Raw genomic sequence first — 17,268 nt, 5'->3', positions numbered from 1 at the left:
TATATTTAAATGTTTATAACTGCGGTATTTCCCAGGTGTCAAAAAAGGTTATTTATGTACGCCGCTACTGCGGCCCATAGAATTTGTGCAGCTTGCAGACCTAACATATAGAATAAGAGAACAAGAAGAACATATGTTTAAAGAAGATTGGAAAATGTTTATTGAATATACGGGGGGGGGGGCACTTGAAAATGCTGGAAGTGTTAAGATAAATTCAACAGTGTAAATAAGTTTTGATGGAAGGAATAATGGAATACTGAATGGTTTTGTTGTTGTTTAGTCGTTTAGTCGTGTCCGACTCTTCGTGACCCCATGGACCAGAGCATGCCAGGCACTCCTGTCTTCCACTGCCTCCTGCAGTTTGGTCAAAGTCATGCTGGTAGCTTCGAGAACACTGTCCAGCCATCGTCGTCTGTCATCCCCTTCTCCTAGTGCCCTCCATCTTTCCCAACATCAGGGTCTTTTCCAGAGAGTCTTCTCTTCTCATGAGGTGGCCAAAGTATTGGAGCCTCAGCTTCAGGATCTGTCCTTCCAGTGAGCACTCAGGGCTGATTTCCTTCAGAATGGATAGGTTTGATCTTCTTGCAGTCCATGGGACTCTCAAGAGTCTCCTCCAGCACCATAATTCAAAAGCACCAGTTCTCCGACGATCAGCCTTCTTTATGGTCCATAAAGTTTTGATGGAAGAAATAATGGAATACTGAATGGTTTTAGTTTATGTAAAATATGCAACTTTTTATGTTATGCAAAATAAACCATGGAAAGAGAAGGGAAGTCACTGACATTTTAACGTTTTTTAAATGAATACCCTGAATTGTAAAACACAAAACTGAATAAAATTATATATAAAAAATAAATAGATGTTTCTAACCAACTTCTCCGTAGCCCAGGCTGCATTTCCCCCAACCCCATCAAAGAAACTCTCCCCACGTGACGTTTCTTCTCTAATTACTTCCCTTCCGCGGCAGCGTGGGCGGAAAAGGCTGCTGCCAGCACCAAACATGGCTCCGGCTGCGTCACTTTCCCCGCGAGAAATATGTCGGGTGGGGCGTGCGCTGTCTTTGCAGTTCCTGCCTTTCCTTGCCCTGCTACGGTGGCCGCCGAGGGTCACGCGGAGCGTTTTCCTTCCCCGCTTTGAGGGATGCTGCAAAAAGGGAAAGAAAGGTCCGCTTAGTTTCAGCTCCGCTTCCTTCTCTCCGCCCCGGGAAAGGCAGCAGGGCTTGGCTGTCATAATTCAAAAGGTATTCTGTCCCTGGAAGTGGAGGTTCCACTGGTAGAGCTCACTGCATGTTGCTTGGGGGGGCAGAGGGGGGGGGATACGTCCTTGCAATTTTGATGCCCATCCAAGGTGCCAGCTTTCGGCAACGAACTCAGACCTGGCCTAGATCAGTCGGTAGAGCACAGTCATTCTTAATCTCAGGGTCGTGGGTTCGAGTTTTGCACGTTGGGCAAAAGATTCCTGCACGGCAGGGGGTTGGACTAGATGACCCTTGGGTCCCTTTCCAGCTCTACAGTTCTGTGATTCTAACAGTTTGAAGTTGCACAAAGAGCCCAGTCGCTTAGTGCAGCGGCGCCTAGCACTTCCTTCCTGCTGAGATCATGCAGGGGCCTTCGCTGTTCTCTTTTTGGCACCTGCTAAAAAAAAACCCCACTCCTATTTGGACAAGTCTCCCCAGATGCTTAGAAAGTTTTTAATCTGCTTTTTTGTATTTTTACTTTTGCATGTTTTGAAGTAAGGGTTGTAATTCCCCCTCCCCTTGATTTTACTGTGCTATCTTTTGTAAACCGCTTTGAGGGATTTCAAACAACAACAACAATCAAGCGGTGTATAAATCTTAGGAAATAAATAAGTGTTTGGTGCTAAGAAGTAATTTGTTTTGTTTGGGCTGAATCTTCTGCCTATCAGTTTCACTGGATGACTCCCAAATCCTCGTTTTAGCAGAGAACTTTTCTCGCTCTCTGCTTCCCTACACCTCTCTTCCTTCAAACATTTCCGTTTTCCCTCATAGGGTGATGTTTTCAATGCAAAATTTCCAGAATTGCATGAAAGTGTCTAAGTGTGCCTGCCGACTCTTTTGCGTTCCATGTTTCTCATCATGGGTAGGTGTCTTCTCAGTTTTGCACAAGGCAGTAAATAGAGAGTAGAGCCTGGAATATAATAAATTTCCCCCAAGGCTTCCTACTAGGCTGGAATATGAAACTAGGCTTAATAGTGCAAGTTTATTCCACGCTTTACTCAGTTTTCTTAGGCTGCCCTCCTTGTGTTTATTTACCAGGAAGTAGGTTCTATTGAACTCAGTGAGACTTCCTTCTGAGTTGGCATGATAGGATTGCACTGTTAGTCTGTCTCCCTCTACAGAGGGAGGACTGGTCATACAGTCCTTTGAATCCCATAAACTTCGTCTTAAGTTATTAACGTGTGACATTCTGTGTTAACTGTGAATTGACGGAGAAAGTGAATTTATTCATTTATTTATTTTGAAAGTGGGGGATTTATACAAGCCAATGTATCACCATTCTTTGACGCACTTCCTTTTGATAGGATGGAGAAAAAGAAAATTGTAATGAAATCCAACACGGCTGCTTCCAACCTACTGAGAACCTTACATTCTCTCTATCAGTTTGGCCACTTCTGTGATGCAATAATATACACAGACCAGTTTGGCATCCAGGAGGAGTTTTTCGTTCACAAAGTCGTATTGGCTGCTTCCAGCAATTACTTCAGAAGCCTGTTCCTCACCGATGAGATGCTGGAAGCCAGAGATTGTCGGGTGACTCTCCAGGGTGTTCACACTGAAGAATTTGTCTGCTTCCTAAAGTTTGCCTACACAACAGAAGTAGAAATTGAAGAGGACCAACTGCACCGAATAAAGGAGGTAGCCGAAAGACTTGAATGCCAAGATCTGCTTGATGTTTTTGAAGAAATGAAGGCCGCAGGAGAAGATTTGGATCTGGGTGTTCATTCAGAAAGACATGAAAGCGGTAGGTCTGTCTGCAGTAAAACAAAACAAGTTGAAAACAAGGAACAGAGTGCTTCGCCCCGAATTTTGGCAGCGCCCATGAAGAGACAGCTATGGGACCGAAAGAAGCACACAAAACTGACTGCCTTCTATGATGGTAGTGAAGGTAAACCTGGCCGTTCTGGCAAATATGGTGTTGTGTTTGAGGGGCCCAAAGACAGCACAGCAGCGTCAACTGGATGTAATGAAATAGACATGCACGGCGCTCATACTATGAAGAATGTCAGCCCGCCAGAACATAAGGCCAGCCACCTGTCACTAAATCAGGTGGACTCCAAGGAAGCCTGCATTGTTACAAGCAAGATACTACCCGGCCAGGAGGAGGGTGAAAACATTTTGAATCTTAGCGAAACCAAACTCAGGAAATCGCCGCGCAATATATCGAAAGTCTTGCCCCAAATATACACGTGTGACAAGTGTTGTCATTCCTTCCATTTTGCCAAGCAGTACCGGTCGCACATGGAACAAGAACATGACGCAGATCTGGTGGTTCAATATAGCTGCGATATGTGTGGCCAACTCTTTCCCAGTTGCCAGGACCTAAGGCAACATAGGCTCACCGTTCACAGTGATGAAAAGCAGTTCCCCTGCTTGTTGTGCGACAAAAGGTTTAAGTGCCAGAAAGACATCAGCCATCATATGCGGAGAGTGCATGAGAAGAAAAAGAATCCCCAGAGGTGTCCCTACTGTGACAAATTGATCAGCTCTAAATGTGGCTTGACGGTTCACATTCGAACACATACGGGAGAGAAGCCTTATAAGTGCGGAGGCTGCGCGGCAAGTTTTGCTCAGAGATCTGCCTTCACTACTCATGTAAGGTAAAAGTCTTTGTTCATTTCAGAATATTGGGAGATAGTTTTCCGTCTTCATCTCTTTGCTGTTAGAAAGTTTATCCAGAAGCGAATAGAAGTCTGCCAGCTTTAGAGGATTTGCTATAGGATTTGCTTTAGAGCCAGTGTGGTTTAGTGGTTAAGAGCGGTGGACTCGTAATCTGGTGAACCGGGTTTGCTTCCCCGCTCCTCCACATGCAGCTGCTGGGTGACCTTGGGCTAGTCACACTTCTCTGAAGTCTCTCAGCCTCACTCACCTCACAGAGTGTTTGTTGTGGGGGAGGAAGGGAAAGGAGATTGTTAGCCACTTTGGGACTCCTTAAGGGGAGTGAAAGGCAGGGTATCAAGTCCAAACTCTTCTTCTTTTTCTTTTAAAAAAAAAGGGTAAAGGACCCCTGACAGTTAAGTCCAGTCGCGAACGACTCCGGGGTTACAGTGCTCATCTCGCTTTACTGGCTGAGCGAGCCGACGTTTGTCTGCAGACAGTTTTTCAGGGTCATGTGGCCAGCATGACTAAGCCGCTTCTGGCAAAACCAGAGCAGTGCATGGAAACGCTGTTTACCTTCCCGCCGGAGTGGTACCTATTTATCTACTTGCACTTTGACGTGCTTTCGAACTGCTAGGTTGCCAGGAGCTGGAACTGAGCAACGGGAGCTCACCCCCTCGCAGGGATTAGAACCGCCAACCTTCCGATCGGCAAGCCCAAGGCTCAGTGGTTTATACCACAGCACCACCTGCGTAGCAAACAGTAATTAAATATCATACCTGGAAATGCCTGCGGAAAAAAAATCTTAGAATAGCACCTAGTGAATATCACATAGCAATATCCTATTGACTTAGAAGTATGTCCTACTTAGGTCATTGGGGCTTACCCCATAGAAAGGAGGTTAGGATTGTGGCCTTAGATGCTTTTCAATCGAATTTGCCCTTGTATGAATATATGGATTATTTGTGTATCTAGTATAGCCTGCGGGAAATTGTATCTAATTTACAGGTGGCATTACTTTTTTCCCCCCAACAGAAAAATACACGAATCAGGACAAGACAGGAAACTCAGTCCAGATTACTGGATGATAGCCCCGCCAACAAAAAAAGCAGATGTTATAGATAGCAAAGTTGACAAGAATAGCAAAACATACCCAAAGGTACCAAACAGCGACTTGCAAAGAGAACATGTGGATGAAAAAACTCAAGAGCTTGAGGGGGAATCCAGGAATCCTCCTCCTTTGGAAGCAGAGTCTGAGAGGAAAGAGGAAAGTCCGGAGCAACGTGATGATGCTGATATTCCAAGAGAAAAACCAGATGGACACAGGACTTTGGCTGCAGAAGACTGTGTAAAAGGAGAAAGGGACTGTGAAACAGAAGGAAGGGGCAGGGAAGAGAATGAGGCAGCCTCTTCCGAAGACATCGATGAGAATTCAAATGATCAAGACGCTGAAGAAAGCAAATCGGACGCCGGTTGCAAAGCGAGGGGCGTCGTGAACAAAAACGAGGGAGCCAAAAAATCGGCCTACGTTATAACGTGTACCAAATGTGTGGAGAAGTTCGTCTCGCGGAAGAAATACACGGACCACTGCAAAAACGTCCACCATTCCGGGCCTGGTAAAATTTATCAGTGTGACGTTTGTAGCAAGTCCTTTGCGAGTTACAACAGCTGGAAGGAGCACAGGGCGAGCGTCCACACGGACGACAGGCAGTTTTCCTGCACCCTCTGCAACGCCACTTTTAAAAGGAAAAGGGATGTGAGGACCCACTATATGCGGAAGCACGAAGGAAGAGTGAAGCGTCCCCTTTGCTCTGTCTGTGGGAAGATCTTGAGCTCAAGAACGGCGCTAGTGTTTCACATGAGGACCCACACAGGCGAGAAGCCGTACCAGTGCAGCATTTGTTGTTCGAGATTTGCTCAGCCATCCCAGCTCAAGATTCACACCAGGTAAGCCTGTTTTCTCTCTCTCTCTCTCTCTCTCTCTCTCTCTCTCTCTCTCTCTCTCTCTGTCTTTTCTATCTTCTATCTTTAATTTTGCAAATTCTGCATGCATCAGAATTGGGTACTTACTTCTAACTCTTATTGGCCATGTGTACAGTGGTACCTCAGGTTACATACGCTTCAGGTTACAGACTCTTCTAACCCAGAAATAGTGCTTCAGGTTAAGAACTTCACTTCAGGAAGAGAACAGAAATTGGGCTCCGGCGGCGCGGCAGCAGCAGGAGGCCCCATTAGCTAAAGTGGTCCTTCAGGTTGAGAACAGTTTCAGGTTAAGTACAGACCTCCGGAACGAATTAAGTACTTAACCCGAGGTACCACTGCATTAACAAACAGTAAATGTTCCAATGAGTGTAGGTGGGGGGGTGGGGTGGAAGAGTGTGTAGCTGGCAACCTTCAGTAGTAGTTGTAATACAACTAGAACTAAATAGTTCTAGCATTTTTTAAAAAAGGTGACACACCGCTTAAACACACAAATATACAAAGCAGCTCTTGGACCAACTCCAAATGGGAGCAGAGGTGGGGACTGACTTTCCGTGCTTCGAAATTTCTTGTAATGTTATATGATTTCTGCTGCTACCTCAATGGGGGCAGGTTTAAAAACCTGTTTCCTTGAGCTGGGGCTCCCTTCTCTAATAATAATAATAATAATAATAATAATAATAATAATAATAAATTTTATTTATATCCCCGCCCTTCCCAGCCAAAGCTGGGCTCGGGGCGGCTAACAGGAGGTCTTAAATCAGGAGAACCTTCCGGTGTTGCTGGACTTACAACTTCCGATTGTAATTTTGTCTGGCGCATGCCGTTTTGTGGTATTTTTACAAAAGTGTGGTTTATATTTATCTAAATAAATAAAAACTAAAACCCCTCAGCATTCCAGCTGAGGGCTAGTGGAAGTTGGCATCCAAGAACACTTGGAGACTCGAAGGTTCTCCCATTCCATCTCAAATTATCCTGTACTGATTTTTAAAATTTTATTTTAATTAAGTCTGCTGTTATTGGTTGTACTCTAAAGCAGACATAGGCAAACTCCAGCCCTCCAGATGTTTGGGACTACAATTCCCATCATCCCTGACCACTGGTCCTGTTAGCTAGGGGTGATGGGAATTGTAGTCCCAAACATCTGGAGGGCCGGAATTTGCCTAAGCCTGCTCTAGAGCAGCATTTCCCAACCTTGGGCCTCCAGCTGTTTTTGGACTACAACTCCCATAATCCTCAGCTAGCAAGACCAGTGGTCAGGGATGATGGGAATTGTAGTTCGAAAACAGCTGGAGGCCCAAGGTTGGGGAACACTGCTCTAGAGGAATGAGAAATCTGACTTTTTCTTTTCTTATTTGACAACTCTATCTTTGATACTTTTTTTTGCTGTAGCCATAGAATCGTATAGCCAGAAAGTGCCTGAAGATCATTTAGTCCTAGTCCCCAGACTATGGCAGGAGTAATTTCCCGAGAAGTTGTCTGCCGCTTGCTGATGGGAGGTTTTGCTTCTGCACATGAGTTTGGCAAACCGCTCTGAGCTGAAGCATTCCTTCCTCACCCACCCTGGAATGTTCAGCTCACATTGAGTTCATGAAACATTGTATCCTGACCTGTTCTCAATGCATGGTTGACCACATCTATGAATGCTATAGTTATGCCCTTTTAAGTTTTGCTATATCAATCACTAGTAATAGTTTAATAAGGAGGTTTTCATACCTGTCCAATTCTGTGTTCCCTTTCCCAACCTTTAATCTATTGGTGATTAATGCCTATATGCTACCCTTACATATGATTTGTGTTAACCAATCAGCAACAAGCACATATGTGGCAATGCTGTAATATTCAATAAAAGGGACTCTCTGAGACATGCTCGAGAAATGCCTCCTATATGACACTTGTCACTCGTCAGCTTGCCTTGGCTGGTGGCAGGGAGGTGAGGGAGAGGGGTGGAATACTGGCAAACTATCTGTAATATTTACTAAGCCGGACATGTCACTCTTCACATGTTTTGTCAGCGTTTTCATATTTCTTTGCCTGCAGGTCCCATACAGGTGAAAAGCCATACATCTGTGAGGATTGTGGAGCTTGCTTTGTAGATAAAGGCAAGCTTACTGGCCACAAGAGGACACATACAGGTATAATAATAATAATAATAATAATAATAATAATAATAATAATTTATTACTTATACCCCGCCCACCTGGCTGAGTTTCCCCAGCCACTCTGGGTGGCTCCCAATCAAATGTTAAAAACAGTACAGCATTAAATATTAAAAACTTCCCTGTACAGGGCTGCCTTCAGATGTCCTTTAAAGATAGGATAGCTGCTTATTTCCTTCACGTCTGAAGGGAGGGCGTTCCACAGGGTGGGCGCCACTACCGAGAAGGCCCTCTGTCTGGTTCCCTGTAACCTCACTTCTCGCAATGAGGGAACCGCCAGAAGGCCCTCGGCACTGGATCTCAGTGTCCAGGCTGAACGATGGGGGTGGAGACGCTCCTTCGAGTATACAGGTAAGCGTTTAAATCCAGTCCTTGGATGTGGCAGAGGTTAATGCCTATCCGTGCATATTGATTTATTCTAATTACAATCCTGCATTGCTGGGGGTTGTGCTAGATGACCGTTGGGGTCCCTTCCAACTCTACAATTTTATGACTTTTCATGAATTACAGATAAGTAGTTGAAAAGGATGATGGTGGGGGAGGTTACCAGATTTTCTGTGAGGCATAACTCTTAAGCCAGTGTGGTGTAGTGGTTAAGAGCGGTGGACTCGTAATCTGGGGAACCGGGTTCGATTCCCCACTCCTCCACATGCAGCTGCTGGGTGACCTTGGGCTAGTCCCACTTCTTTGAAGTCTCTCAGCCCCACTCACCTCACAGGGTGTTTGTTGTGGGGGAGGAAGGGAAAGGAGAATGTTAGCCGCTTTGAGACTCCTTAAAGGAAGTGAAAGGCGGGATATCAAATCCAAACTCTTCTTCTTCTCTTCTTCTTAAGCTGCCTCTCATTCACTTACTCTAGCCTGTTCTATCGGGTTGAACTACATGTTACACTGTGATCAGGAATAAGACAGCACACACATTTCTCCACTCTCCACAAATGGCCACCTGCCCAGGGCTTCTGTGGCACTGACCACACAGAAAAAGACGTGTAACTGTTGCAGCAAAGGCTTAAAGGATCATATACCCCAGGAGCAGAAAGAGAGGCAACTATTCTTGGGAAGGTAGAGAGTGTAGAAGAGATCTCCTGGACCAGGGAAGGGGAATGTGTGGCCCATCAATGGAAGTAGATCGCAAATGTGTGTCTATGCACTGTGCGACAACGGCCACACGGATGCTCCTAGCCCAGAGATGGAAAGAAGACAAAGTCCCTACCAGACAGGAGTGGCAAACTAAGCTGTTGGAGTACGCTGAAATGGCAAAACTGACCAGAAAGCTCAGGAACCAAAAAGACCAAATCTTTAATAAAGAATGAGGGAAATTTATACTGGTAGAGCACTGTAAGCATTTGAAAAAATTGGCAGGATTGTAATAATAATAATAATAGTAATAGTAATAATAATAATAATAATAATAATAATAATAATAATTTATTTGTACCCCACCCATCTGGCTGGGTTTCCCCAGCCACTCTGGGCAGCTTCCAACAAAGATTAAAAATACATCAAAATGTCACACATTAAAAACTTCCCTGAACAGGGCTGCCTTCAGATGTATTCTAAATGTCAGGTAGTTGTAATGTAGCAAATGTAGCAAATTTTATGGACAAAATGGAGAGACATAAAATATGGATTACTAAACAATGTGCAGTTGAAAAGGTTGACAAGAGGACCCATGGAGGGGAAGTCCAGAGATTCAGGGAAATCTCTAAATATGGATATGTATTTTGTATTGTTATAATTCTATACTTCTAAATTCACATAAAAATTATTTCTCTCTCTCTCTCTCTCTCTCTCTCTCTCACACACACACACACACACACACACACACACACACACTGGCCTTTCTAGTGTCCCACTGAATACGTAGCTGTTCAAAGGTTGTTGGGACACCCAACTGCTGTCCCGGGCCCAGAGTGGGGTAAAAAGTAAATAAACAAATGGCATCCCCATTTGCTCAGGGATGATGGGAATTGTAGTCCAATGACATCCAGAGAGGCTCCCCATCCCTGGATGTTCTTTGGACGTCTCCTGTGGGTGATCATCAGCGTAGGTAACGGTCAGTAACATAATTCTACCACCATTCATTTCCTTTGCAGGAGAGCGTCTGTTCAAGTGTGATGTCTGTGGAAAACATTTTTCAACCAACGAATACTTGAAATGCCATAAGCGCTGCCACATGGGAGCCAAGCCATACAAGTGTGATGTGTGTGGGAAAACGTTTGGACTGAGGGCCTCATTAGCCCAACACAGTAACGTTCATGCAGGTAATAAATCCCTTCCCAGTTGTCAGCATCGCCCTTGAGCCAGTGCCACCAACTGGACTCATCCACTTCGGCCCCGACTGGGCTAGGCGAGCTGGGTAGCACTTCCAGAGACCACCTTCTGCACAGGAACAGGTCAAAGTGCTGTGGACTCACAGCTTAGAGTTGTGAGCACCGGATTCACTTCCACAAGTAGACAGTCGTCACACAGCAGAGTACGGCAGAGTCTAGCAGAGTATATAAACAACTCGGAGAGCAGCTCTGTAGAATATCTTCTTTATTCTATAACTACAACAATACAACTATATACAGAGCTAAATGAGCCTAAGCATAAATGAATGCTAAACCGCACTGAGTGTCTGCAGCTGCTCTTAGCAGCAACCTTATCTAAACACACAATCTTTCTCTAACTCTCTCTCCGACTGACTGACTGACTGACCGACTCACTCACTGATTCTTTGATGTGGTGCTGGAGCAGAATAAGTAGAGAGCAGAACATGCCTCCTCCACTCTGCAGAATCAGCAGACTCCTCAGGAGATTCTTGGATATGGGAGGGGTGAAATCTCCTCACCAGTGGGGGTGGAGGAGATGGATCGTGTTGATGAAAGTCTGTGCCACATGCAGCGTTCATTCTGTGCAAGTACAGCGTAAGAATCCAGAATCTGTCCCAGACCACAGTTGGCAATGTGCCTTGCATATTTATTTAAATATGATGCAAGAATCGTCATGTGGAAATACTACCGTATTTTTCGCTCTGTAAGACGCACCAGACCACAAGACGCACCTAGTTTTTGGAGGAGGAAAACAAGAAAAAAAATATTCTGAATCTCAGAAGCCAGAACAGCAAGAGGGATCGCTGCGCAGTGAAAGCAGCAATCCCTCTTGCTGTTCTGGCTTCTGGGATAGCTGTGCAGCCTGCATTCGCTCCATAAGACACACACACATTTCCCCTTTTTAGGAGGGAAAAAGTGAGTCTTATAGAGCAAAAAATACAAATTAAAATATGATACAAGAATTGTCATGTGGAAATACTTTGTTAGTTAAATACTTTCAGTACGATTTATGTTCTAAGCAGGAGATCGTTTCATGTGTACACGAGCTAGGGTGCTCTGGGCTAAATTTCAAACTTTATTTCATTCCAGGCAAAGGGGGACAATGTATTTCCTTGAGAGTCACTGAAAATTAAATAGATCTGTGTGCTCTAGCTTCCCCGAATGCTCACCTTTCAGAACCTTGAGTTCTTGTTGGGTATGCGGCAGTGTTTGTAAAACTCTGACAACCGCAAAAAACTTGGGTTTTCAGTTTTCCCTACTTGGCAATATCTTTCCTTGAGGAAAGCCAAGTTGTGTAGAGTCCGTGGGCAAGCAGCTTCACCTCTCCACAGATCTCTCATTGCTTCCAAAAGATGAACATATTCACAGTTTACTCTGATGAGAACCTGCAGTGTTCAGAAATAGCATGGGGGGGGGGGAATGAGGCCTATTTCCAGCAGCAGAAGGTAGTTCTGTAAGTAGAACTGATCGTGTGAAAACCACAAAGAGGAACCCAGCTTTTCCCTGTGTTGTTCTCCTACCATAGTACAGTGGTGCCCCGCAAGACGAATGCCTCGCAAGACGGAAAACCCGCTAGACGAAAGGGTTTTCCGTTTTGGCGGTGCTTCGCAGGACGAATTTCTCTATGGGCTTGCTTCGCAAGACGAAAATGTCTTGCCATTCCTGGGGGGTTTTTTCCGCTCCCCACCCCCTTTTTCTAAGGCACTAAGCTGCTAATAGCCTTTTAGCAGCTAATCCGCTAATCCCTTAAGCCTTTAATCGCCACTAATAGCCGCTAAACCGCTAATAGCGCTAATCCGCTAATCCACTAATGGGCTTGCTTCGCAAGACGAAAAAACCGCTAGACGAAGAGACTCACGGAATGGATTCTTTTCGTCTTGCGAGGCACCACTGTAGTGCCCTCAAGGCACCAGTCGCATTCATGCCTTACATGAAAACCACTCTTATCCCAGTCATGGTTGTGAATCCTGGGAACTGTAGCGCTGAGAGTTGGAAATCCCTTACAGAGTTACGATTCTCAGCTTTGCTGTTTAACAGCTGCTGTGTCTGTTGGCTTCTGTCTCTCTCCTGTTTCGAACTTACCGTATTTTTGCTCCATAAGACACACCTGACCATAAGACGCACCTAGTTTTTAGAGGAGGAAAACAAGAAAAAATATTTTGAATGAAACAGTGGATGTATGGTTTTTGTGGTTCATGCTGTGGCCACAGACATGTGATTTGACAGTGAATTTGGGGTGATCCAATGCAAAAATCCTGAGAATCCATGTTGATCTGTGCTTTGTAACCACGTTTTTGTGACTCTGCAGCCCCACAAAACAGTGGATGTGTGTGTTTTTTGGTGCAGGCTGTAGCCATGGACATGCTATGTGATCTGATGGTGAATTTGGGGTGACCCAATGCAAAAATCCTGAGGATCCATGGGCTTTTACCTCCCCCCCTCCCAGGCAGCCTCCTTTATCTCTGCGTCCCTTATCTCTTTCCCCGATCGCTTGCCGATCAGCTGCTTCCTTTCAACACCCCCTTGCCTCTTATTTGCCTTAGTGTCTTTTCCTTAGCTGGAGCAGTTTTTTGCTCCTCCTTTTCTTCTAATTTCTCTCCTTATTGCTTTAGCCTTCCTGTTTCCCCCCTTTGCAAGGTTGTTGTCTTTACCTCCCCCCTCCCAGGCAGCCTCCTTTGTTGCTAGCGTCCCTTATATCACTGCCAATCGCTTGCCGATCAGCAGCTTTGTTTTAACACCCACTTCCCTCTTTCAAAAAAAAAAAGCATGATCTGCTTTTTGCCCCTGGGCAATTTGGCTCCAGGGACCACGCATTCGCTCCATAAGACACACAGACATTTCCCCTTACTTTTTAGGAAGAAAAAAGTGTGTCTTACGGAGCGAAAAATACGGTACTTTGTTTTCTGATACCAGTATGTGTTTACCTTACAAGGCACTAAGTAGACCCAAAATGGGTCTAAAGTTGAGAGAGAAATAAGATTTTGTAAATACACCCCAACATTTGTGAGGTCTGTTTTGTTTTCTCAGAGACTCCTCCTTATTTCTGTGAGCAGTGTGGAAAGACCTTTACTCAGCAAGGAGCCCTGAGGCGTCACCAGCGTATTCACACTGGAGAAAAACCCTACAAGTGCAAGGCCTGTGAAAGGACCTTCACAGATCTGTCTACCCTGAGAAGGCATGTCCTGGTATGTTCTCCAGTTTGCCCCGTTCATTTTAATAGGGATGGGCAGGCAAACAAGCTTAATACTCTTTGAGTATAAAAAATATTTGCCATGATCTTTAAAAAGCTTAGAACACCCATGTAGTAAATTGCTTTGGTGTCTCTCTAGGGGCAAATTTAATGACAGAGCCTTTAATCCCAGATGGGCCTTTAGTCCACATTGCTTTGTTTTTTAAAAAAATTGGTCTAGTTAGGCACAGTTTAAGTTGCATGACTCAAATTGATTATTATTATTTTATTGTTTTAGAAGGTCTTTATGATTGCTCTAATCAGGTCAGAACTTGAATAACAACAGTATCTTTTTGTCTTGTTTTCTTCCCCTGCTATAGGTACACGATCGGAATGCTCACTGGAGGACTTTCTTAATAGATCTTACCATCAAAAAGGATCACAACTGGTCCAAAATAGAGCCTTTTTCCAATATCCGTATGGGAGAGGACTCTAATCTGGTTTGGTCCGACGGCCAAAGTAAACTTTATAAACCAGAGGGCACCAGTGTAAAAAAAGCGGAACACATATCATGTGGTAGTAGTAATGCCAGAGACCCTGACCATTCCCTTACGTATTTATAACTCTGTACAGTGAAGGCAAAATGCAGGCGTAAAACATTTTGCATCTCTCTCATGTGCCCCTTTATGGGGGAGCATCCTCCATCTGCCTACAAGTTCTACAGAGAAGACACACTAAGAGTTCAGCATCTTCAGAGCTGAGAGTCAGCCACTGGGCAGCATAGACATTGCTGTGGAATTGCTTGTGAATGGGTCATTTCTTAGTAGCTTGGATGCTGGCTTCGCTAATAGCTATTTAGGAGTCAGAAGAGATGCTTTCAGAGCTCAAAATGAGTAGATATGGTGAGATATGCAGAACTAGCACAGCTGGCTTCATCAGCAGTACAGAAGCATCTTCATAAGTTTTAAAAAATTCAAGACCCTTTTTCGGGCTGCTTTTATAATACTGCCAAGGAGGCTGTGGGCTGTGTTCGATTCCAATAGAGGGATGTCTCTGCTCAGAGATGCATAAGATCTTTGCAATGTACCTATGTGGGGACAGGCTCCGTGGTTCTGGCGCTGAGGGGAATAGCTCTGCACTACTAGAAGTGCTCTTTATTATTCTCATTTCAGTTTTTAAAGAAATGGCATGGGCAAAGATGGGAAAGAGCTATGCTTAATGCGGGTGGTTAAAGCCGGGAGTTGCAGAGGCTAAGACAAGGCCAATAAGGCCCCTCCAAACTGGTATTAAAATAACAAAAGCAGTTTAGTGCATGTAAGTATAGGGTGATGCACACTGAGGCAAAACACTTCACATTGCACTTATGGGGTGTGATCTGGTGTTGGCTGAAATGAGATACTGGTGGATAAACTCGAATGAAAAGCGTGCAACAGCAGGGAGGCAAATAGAATAGAAACACCCAATATCATTCATGTATTTTATACAAATCTTTGGGGCTGGCACACTTGGAATACTGTGTACAGTTCTGCATTGTGAAAAGAATATTGTGGAACTGGAGAACGTGCAGAAAAGGGCAACCCAAATGATCGTGAGGCTGGAGCAGCTCCTCTGTAAGGAAACGTTGCAATATTTGGGGCTTTTTTGTTCAGAAAACAGGTTAGGGGGGCATATGAAAGAGGGGCATGTGGAGAATAATACTAGAGCCATCCCATGAAGATGCAGGACAGACTAAAAGTGGGTATTTCTTCACACAGCACGTTGTTCAATTACAGAATTCTCTCCCACAAGTTGTAGTAAAAGCCACCGAGTTAGATGGTTTTAAAGAGGATTGGACCATTTTATGGAGGATAAGTCTGCAAGTGGCTACTAGTCATGATGGCTGTGTGCCGCCTCCAGGATCAAATACGGTGTACCACCTCCATGTCTTTGAATACCAGCTGCTGAGGAAACAAGATAAGAAAATAACTTACGTTCTGGTTGTGGGCTTCCCAGGGTTTGACACTGTGGCAAACAGGATGTTAGGTGGGTTCTTGGTCTTACCTAGCAGTGCTCTTGTTCTTAATAGATGAAATTGCTTTCTACTTGTACTGTTACTCTTTGAACTTAACAGTGATTGGATCCAGTATGAAAAAGGGCAATTGCCCTCAAATGTGAGGCAGGGAAATAAAGTGAGGTCGGGGGGAAGTAACTGTATTGTAGGGGACGTGTTTGATGTGGAGCAGATGCACACTGTGTTTACAACACATTCCTTCCCTGCCAAGAATCCCGGAAACTGTAGTAGCAGAGCTACAATTCCCAGCACCCCTTATAAACTCTGGCTCCCTGGATATTGGAGGGTGGGTGTGTGCTTTAAATGTATGGTGTGTATACACAACCAGAGAAAGGGCTGGATTGCTTCAGGTTCGTTGAATGTTACCCTTCAGCCTTCTCAGTTTCAGAGAATGAAAGGAGAAGCTGCAGGAAAAGCCGCTCAGAACATTTCACATTGGCGTGTGGGAAATCCAGACTGCATGGACCATTAGCACTTGCTAATATGCTGAACAGAACAAGTTTGATTTTTAAAAAGACCACGTGTAAAGATTTGCTAGATGGACACTCAGAAACGGCCTGAGACCAACAGACTCGAAAACTCTCCATCTCTTAAGTGTATTTGCTATTTTATAACTGTAGCTGAGGATAAAATTTCACACCTGTTTAGGGATGTTTTTAATGTTTGATGTTTTATCGTGTTTTTAATATTCTGTTGGAAGCTACCCAGAGTGGCTGGGGAAACCCAGCCAGATGGGCAGGGTAAAATTACTATTATTATTATTATCCTGTTATCATTTATGCTACCTGTTTATAGGCCTGCTGCTTTGTAAATGTCGTAGCTTTCCACAATAAATAGTCATTTCATATGGTTTGCTCTGAAATGTATATATGCCTTTTTGTACTAAAGATAATGGCCCTCCCTGCATGACCAAATGGTGCGACTTGAGCTGTGAAACTGGAGCTTATGGCTCAAAATTCAACTGGAGAGCATGTTGGCCCCCTGGTTTTAGCTGGATTATTATTTTTATTTTATCGGTTTTAGCTGATTTATTTTTTTATTATATTAGATTTAGCTGGATTATTATTATAGTCATACCTTGGGTTGAATGTGCTTCAGGTTGAATGCTTTTGGGTTGCGCTCCGCGGCAACCTGGAAGTAACAGAGCGCGTTACTTCTGGGTTTTGCCGCTTGCGCATGTGCAGAGGCTCAAAATGACATCACGCATGTGCGCGGAAGCAGCAAAACGCGACCCGCGCAATCACGTCTTACGTTTCATTCAGGATGCGAACGGGGCTCCGGAATGGATCCCGTTCGCATCCTGAGGTAGTTTACAGTGGTACCTCGGGTAAGAACTTAATTCGTTCCGGAGGTCCGTTCTTAACCTGAAACTGTTCTTAACCTGAAGCACCACTTTAGCTAATGGGGCCTCTCACTGCCGCTGCACCGCCATGCAATTTCTGTTCTCATCCTGAAGCAAAGTTCTTAACCCGAGGTACTATTTCTGGGTTAGCAGAGTCTGTAACCTGAAGCATATGTAACCCAAGGTACCACTGTATTGGTTTTAGCTGGATCATTATTATTTTTATTATATTATATTGGTTGTAACTGGATTATTATTATATTATATTGGGTTTAGCTGTATTATTATTATTATTATTTATTGATTTCCGCTGGATCATTATTTTTATTATATTGGTTTTAACTGGATCATTATTATTTATTTTATTTTGTATTATATCAGTTTGAGCTGCATTATCATTATTTTATTTATCAGTTTGAG

General features: G+C 44.2%; 1 protein-coding gene across 2 annotated transcripts; it reads left to right on the top strand.

Annotated features, from left to right (window-relative positions):
• The first annotated feature begins 1,067 nt into the window (after positions 1–1,067).
• Positions 1,068–16,368, top strand: LOC310673516 (uncharacterized protein). Of its 2 annotated transcripts, XR_014509090.1 has the most exons (8): positions 1,068–1,241; positions 2,543–3,838; positions 4,872–5,783; positions 7,857–7,951; positions 10,069–10,236; positions 13,315–13,472; positions 13,837–15,687; positions 15,857–16,368. XR_014509090.1 is itself a non-coding variant. In XM_083431937.1 (7 exons), the coding sequence occupies exons 2-7, from the start codon at positions 2,544–2,546 to the stop codon at positions 14,077–14,079; spliced, it is 2,871 nt and encodes a 956-aa protein (XP_083288063.1). In that variant the 5' UTR covers positions 1,068–1,241; position 2,543; the 3' UTR covers positions 14,080–16,368. The 2 variants fall into 2 exon arrangements, 1 of the variants encoding a protein (XP_083288063.1); XM_083431937.1 differs by having other exon boundaries at positions 13,837–16,368.
• Positions 16,369–17,268: the final 900 nt, after the last annotated feature.

This window comes from Podarcis tiliguerta, assembly GCF_965153285.1.
Source record: "Podarcis tiliguerta genome assembly, chromosome: 3".
Taxonomy (NCBI): Eukaryota; Metazoa; Chordata; class Lepidosauria; order Squamata; family Lacertidae; genus Podarcis; species Podarcis tiliguerta.
Note: the sequence above shows the minus strand (reverse complement) of the source record. Positions and strands in the feature narration are given on the sequence as shown.

What these genes read in the sequence shown, in the direction of transcription:
- LOC310673516 (XM_083431937.1), top strand. Translation starts at nt 2,544, where the DNA reads ATGGAGAAAAAGAAAATTGTAATGAAATCCAACACGGCTGCTTCCAAC. An exon ending in GCCTTCACTACTCATGTAAG is followed by an intron (nt 3,839 to 4,871) that starts GTAAAAGTCTTT and finishes TCCCCCCAACAG; the next exon opens with AAAAATACACGAATCAGGAC. An exon ending in ACACAGTAACGTTCATGCAG is followed by an intron (nt 10,237 to 13,314) that starts GTAATAAATCCC and finishes TTGTTTTCTCAG; the next exon opens with AGACTCCTCCTTATTTCTGT.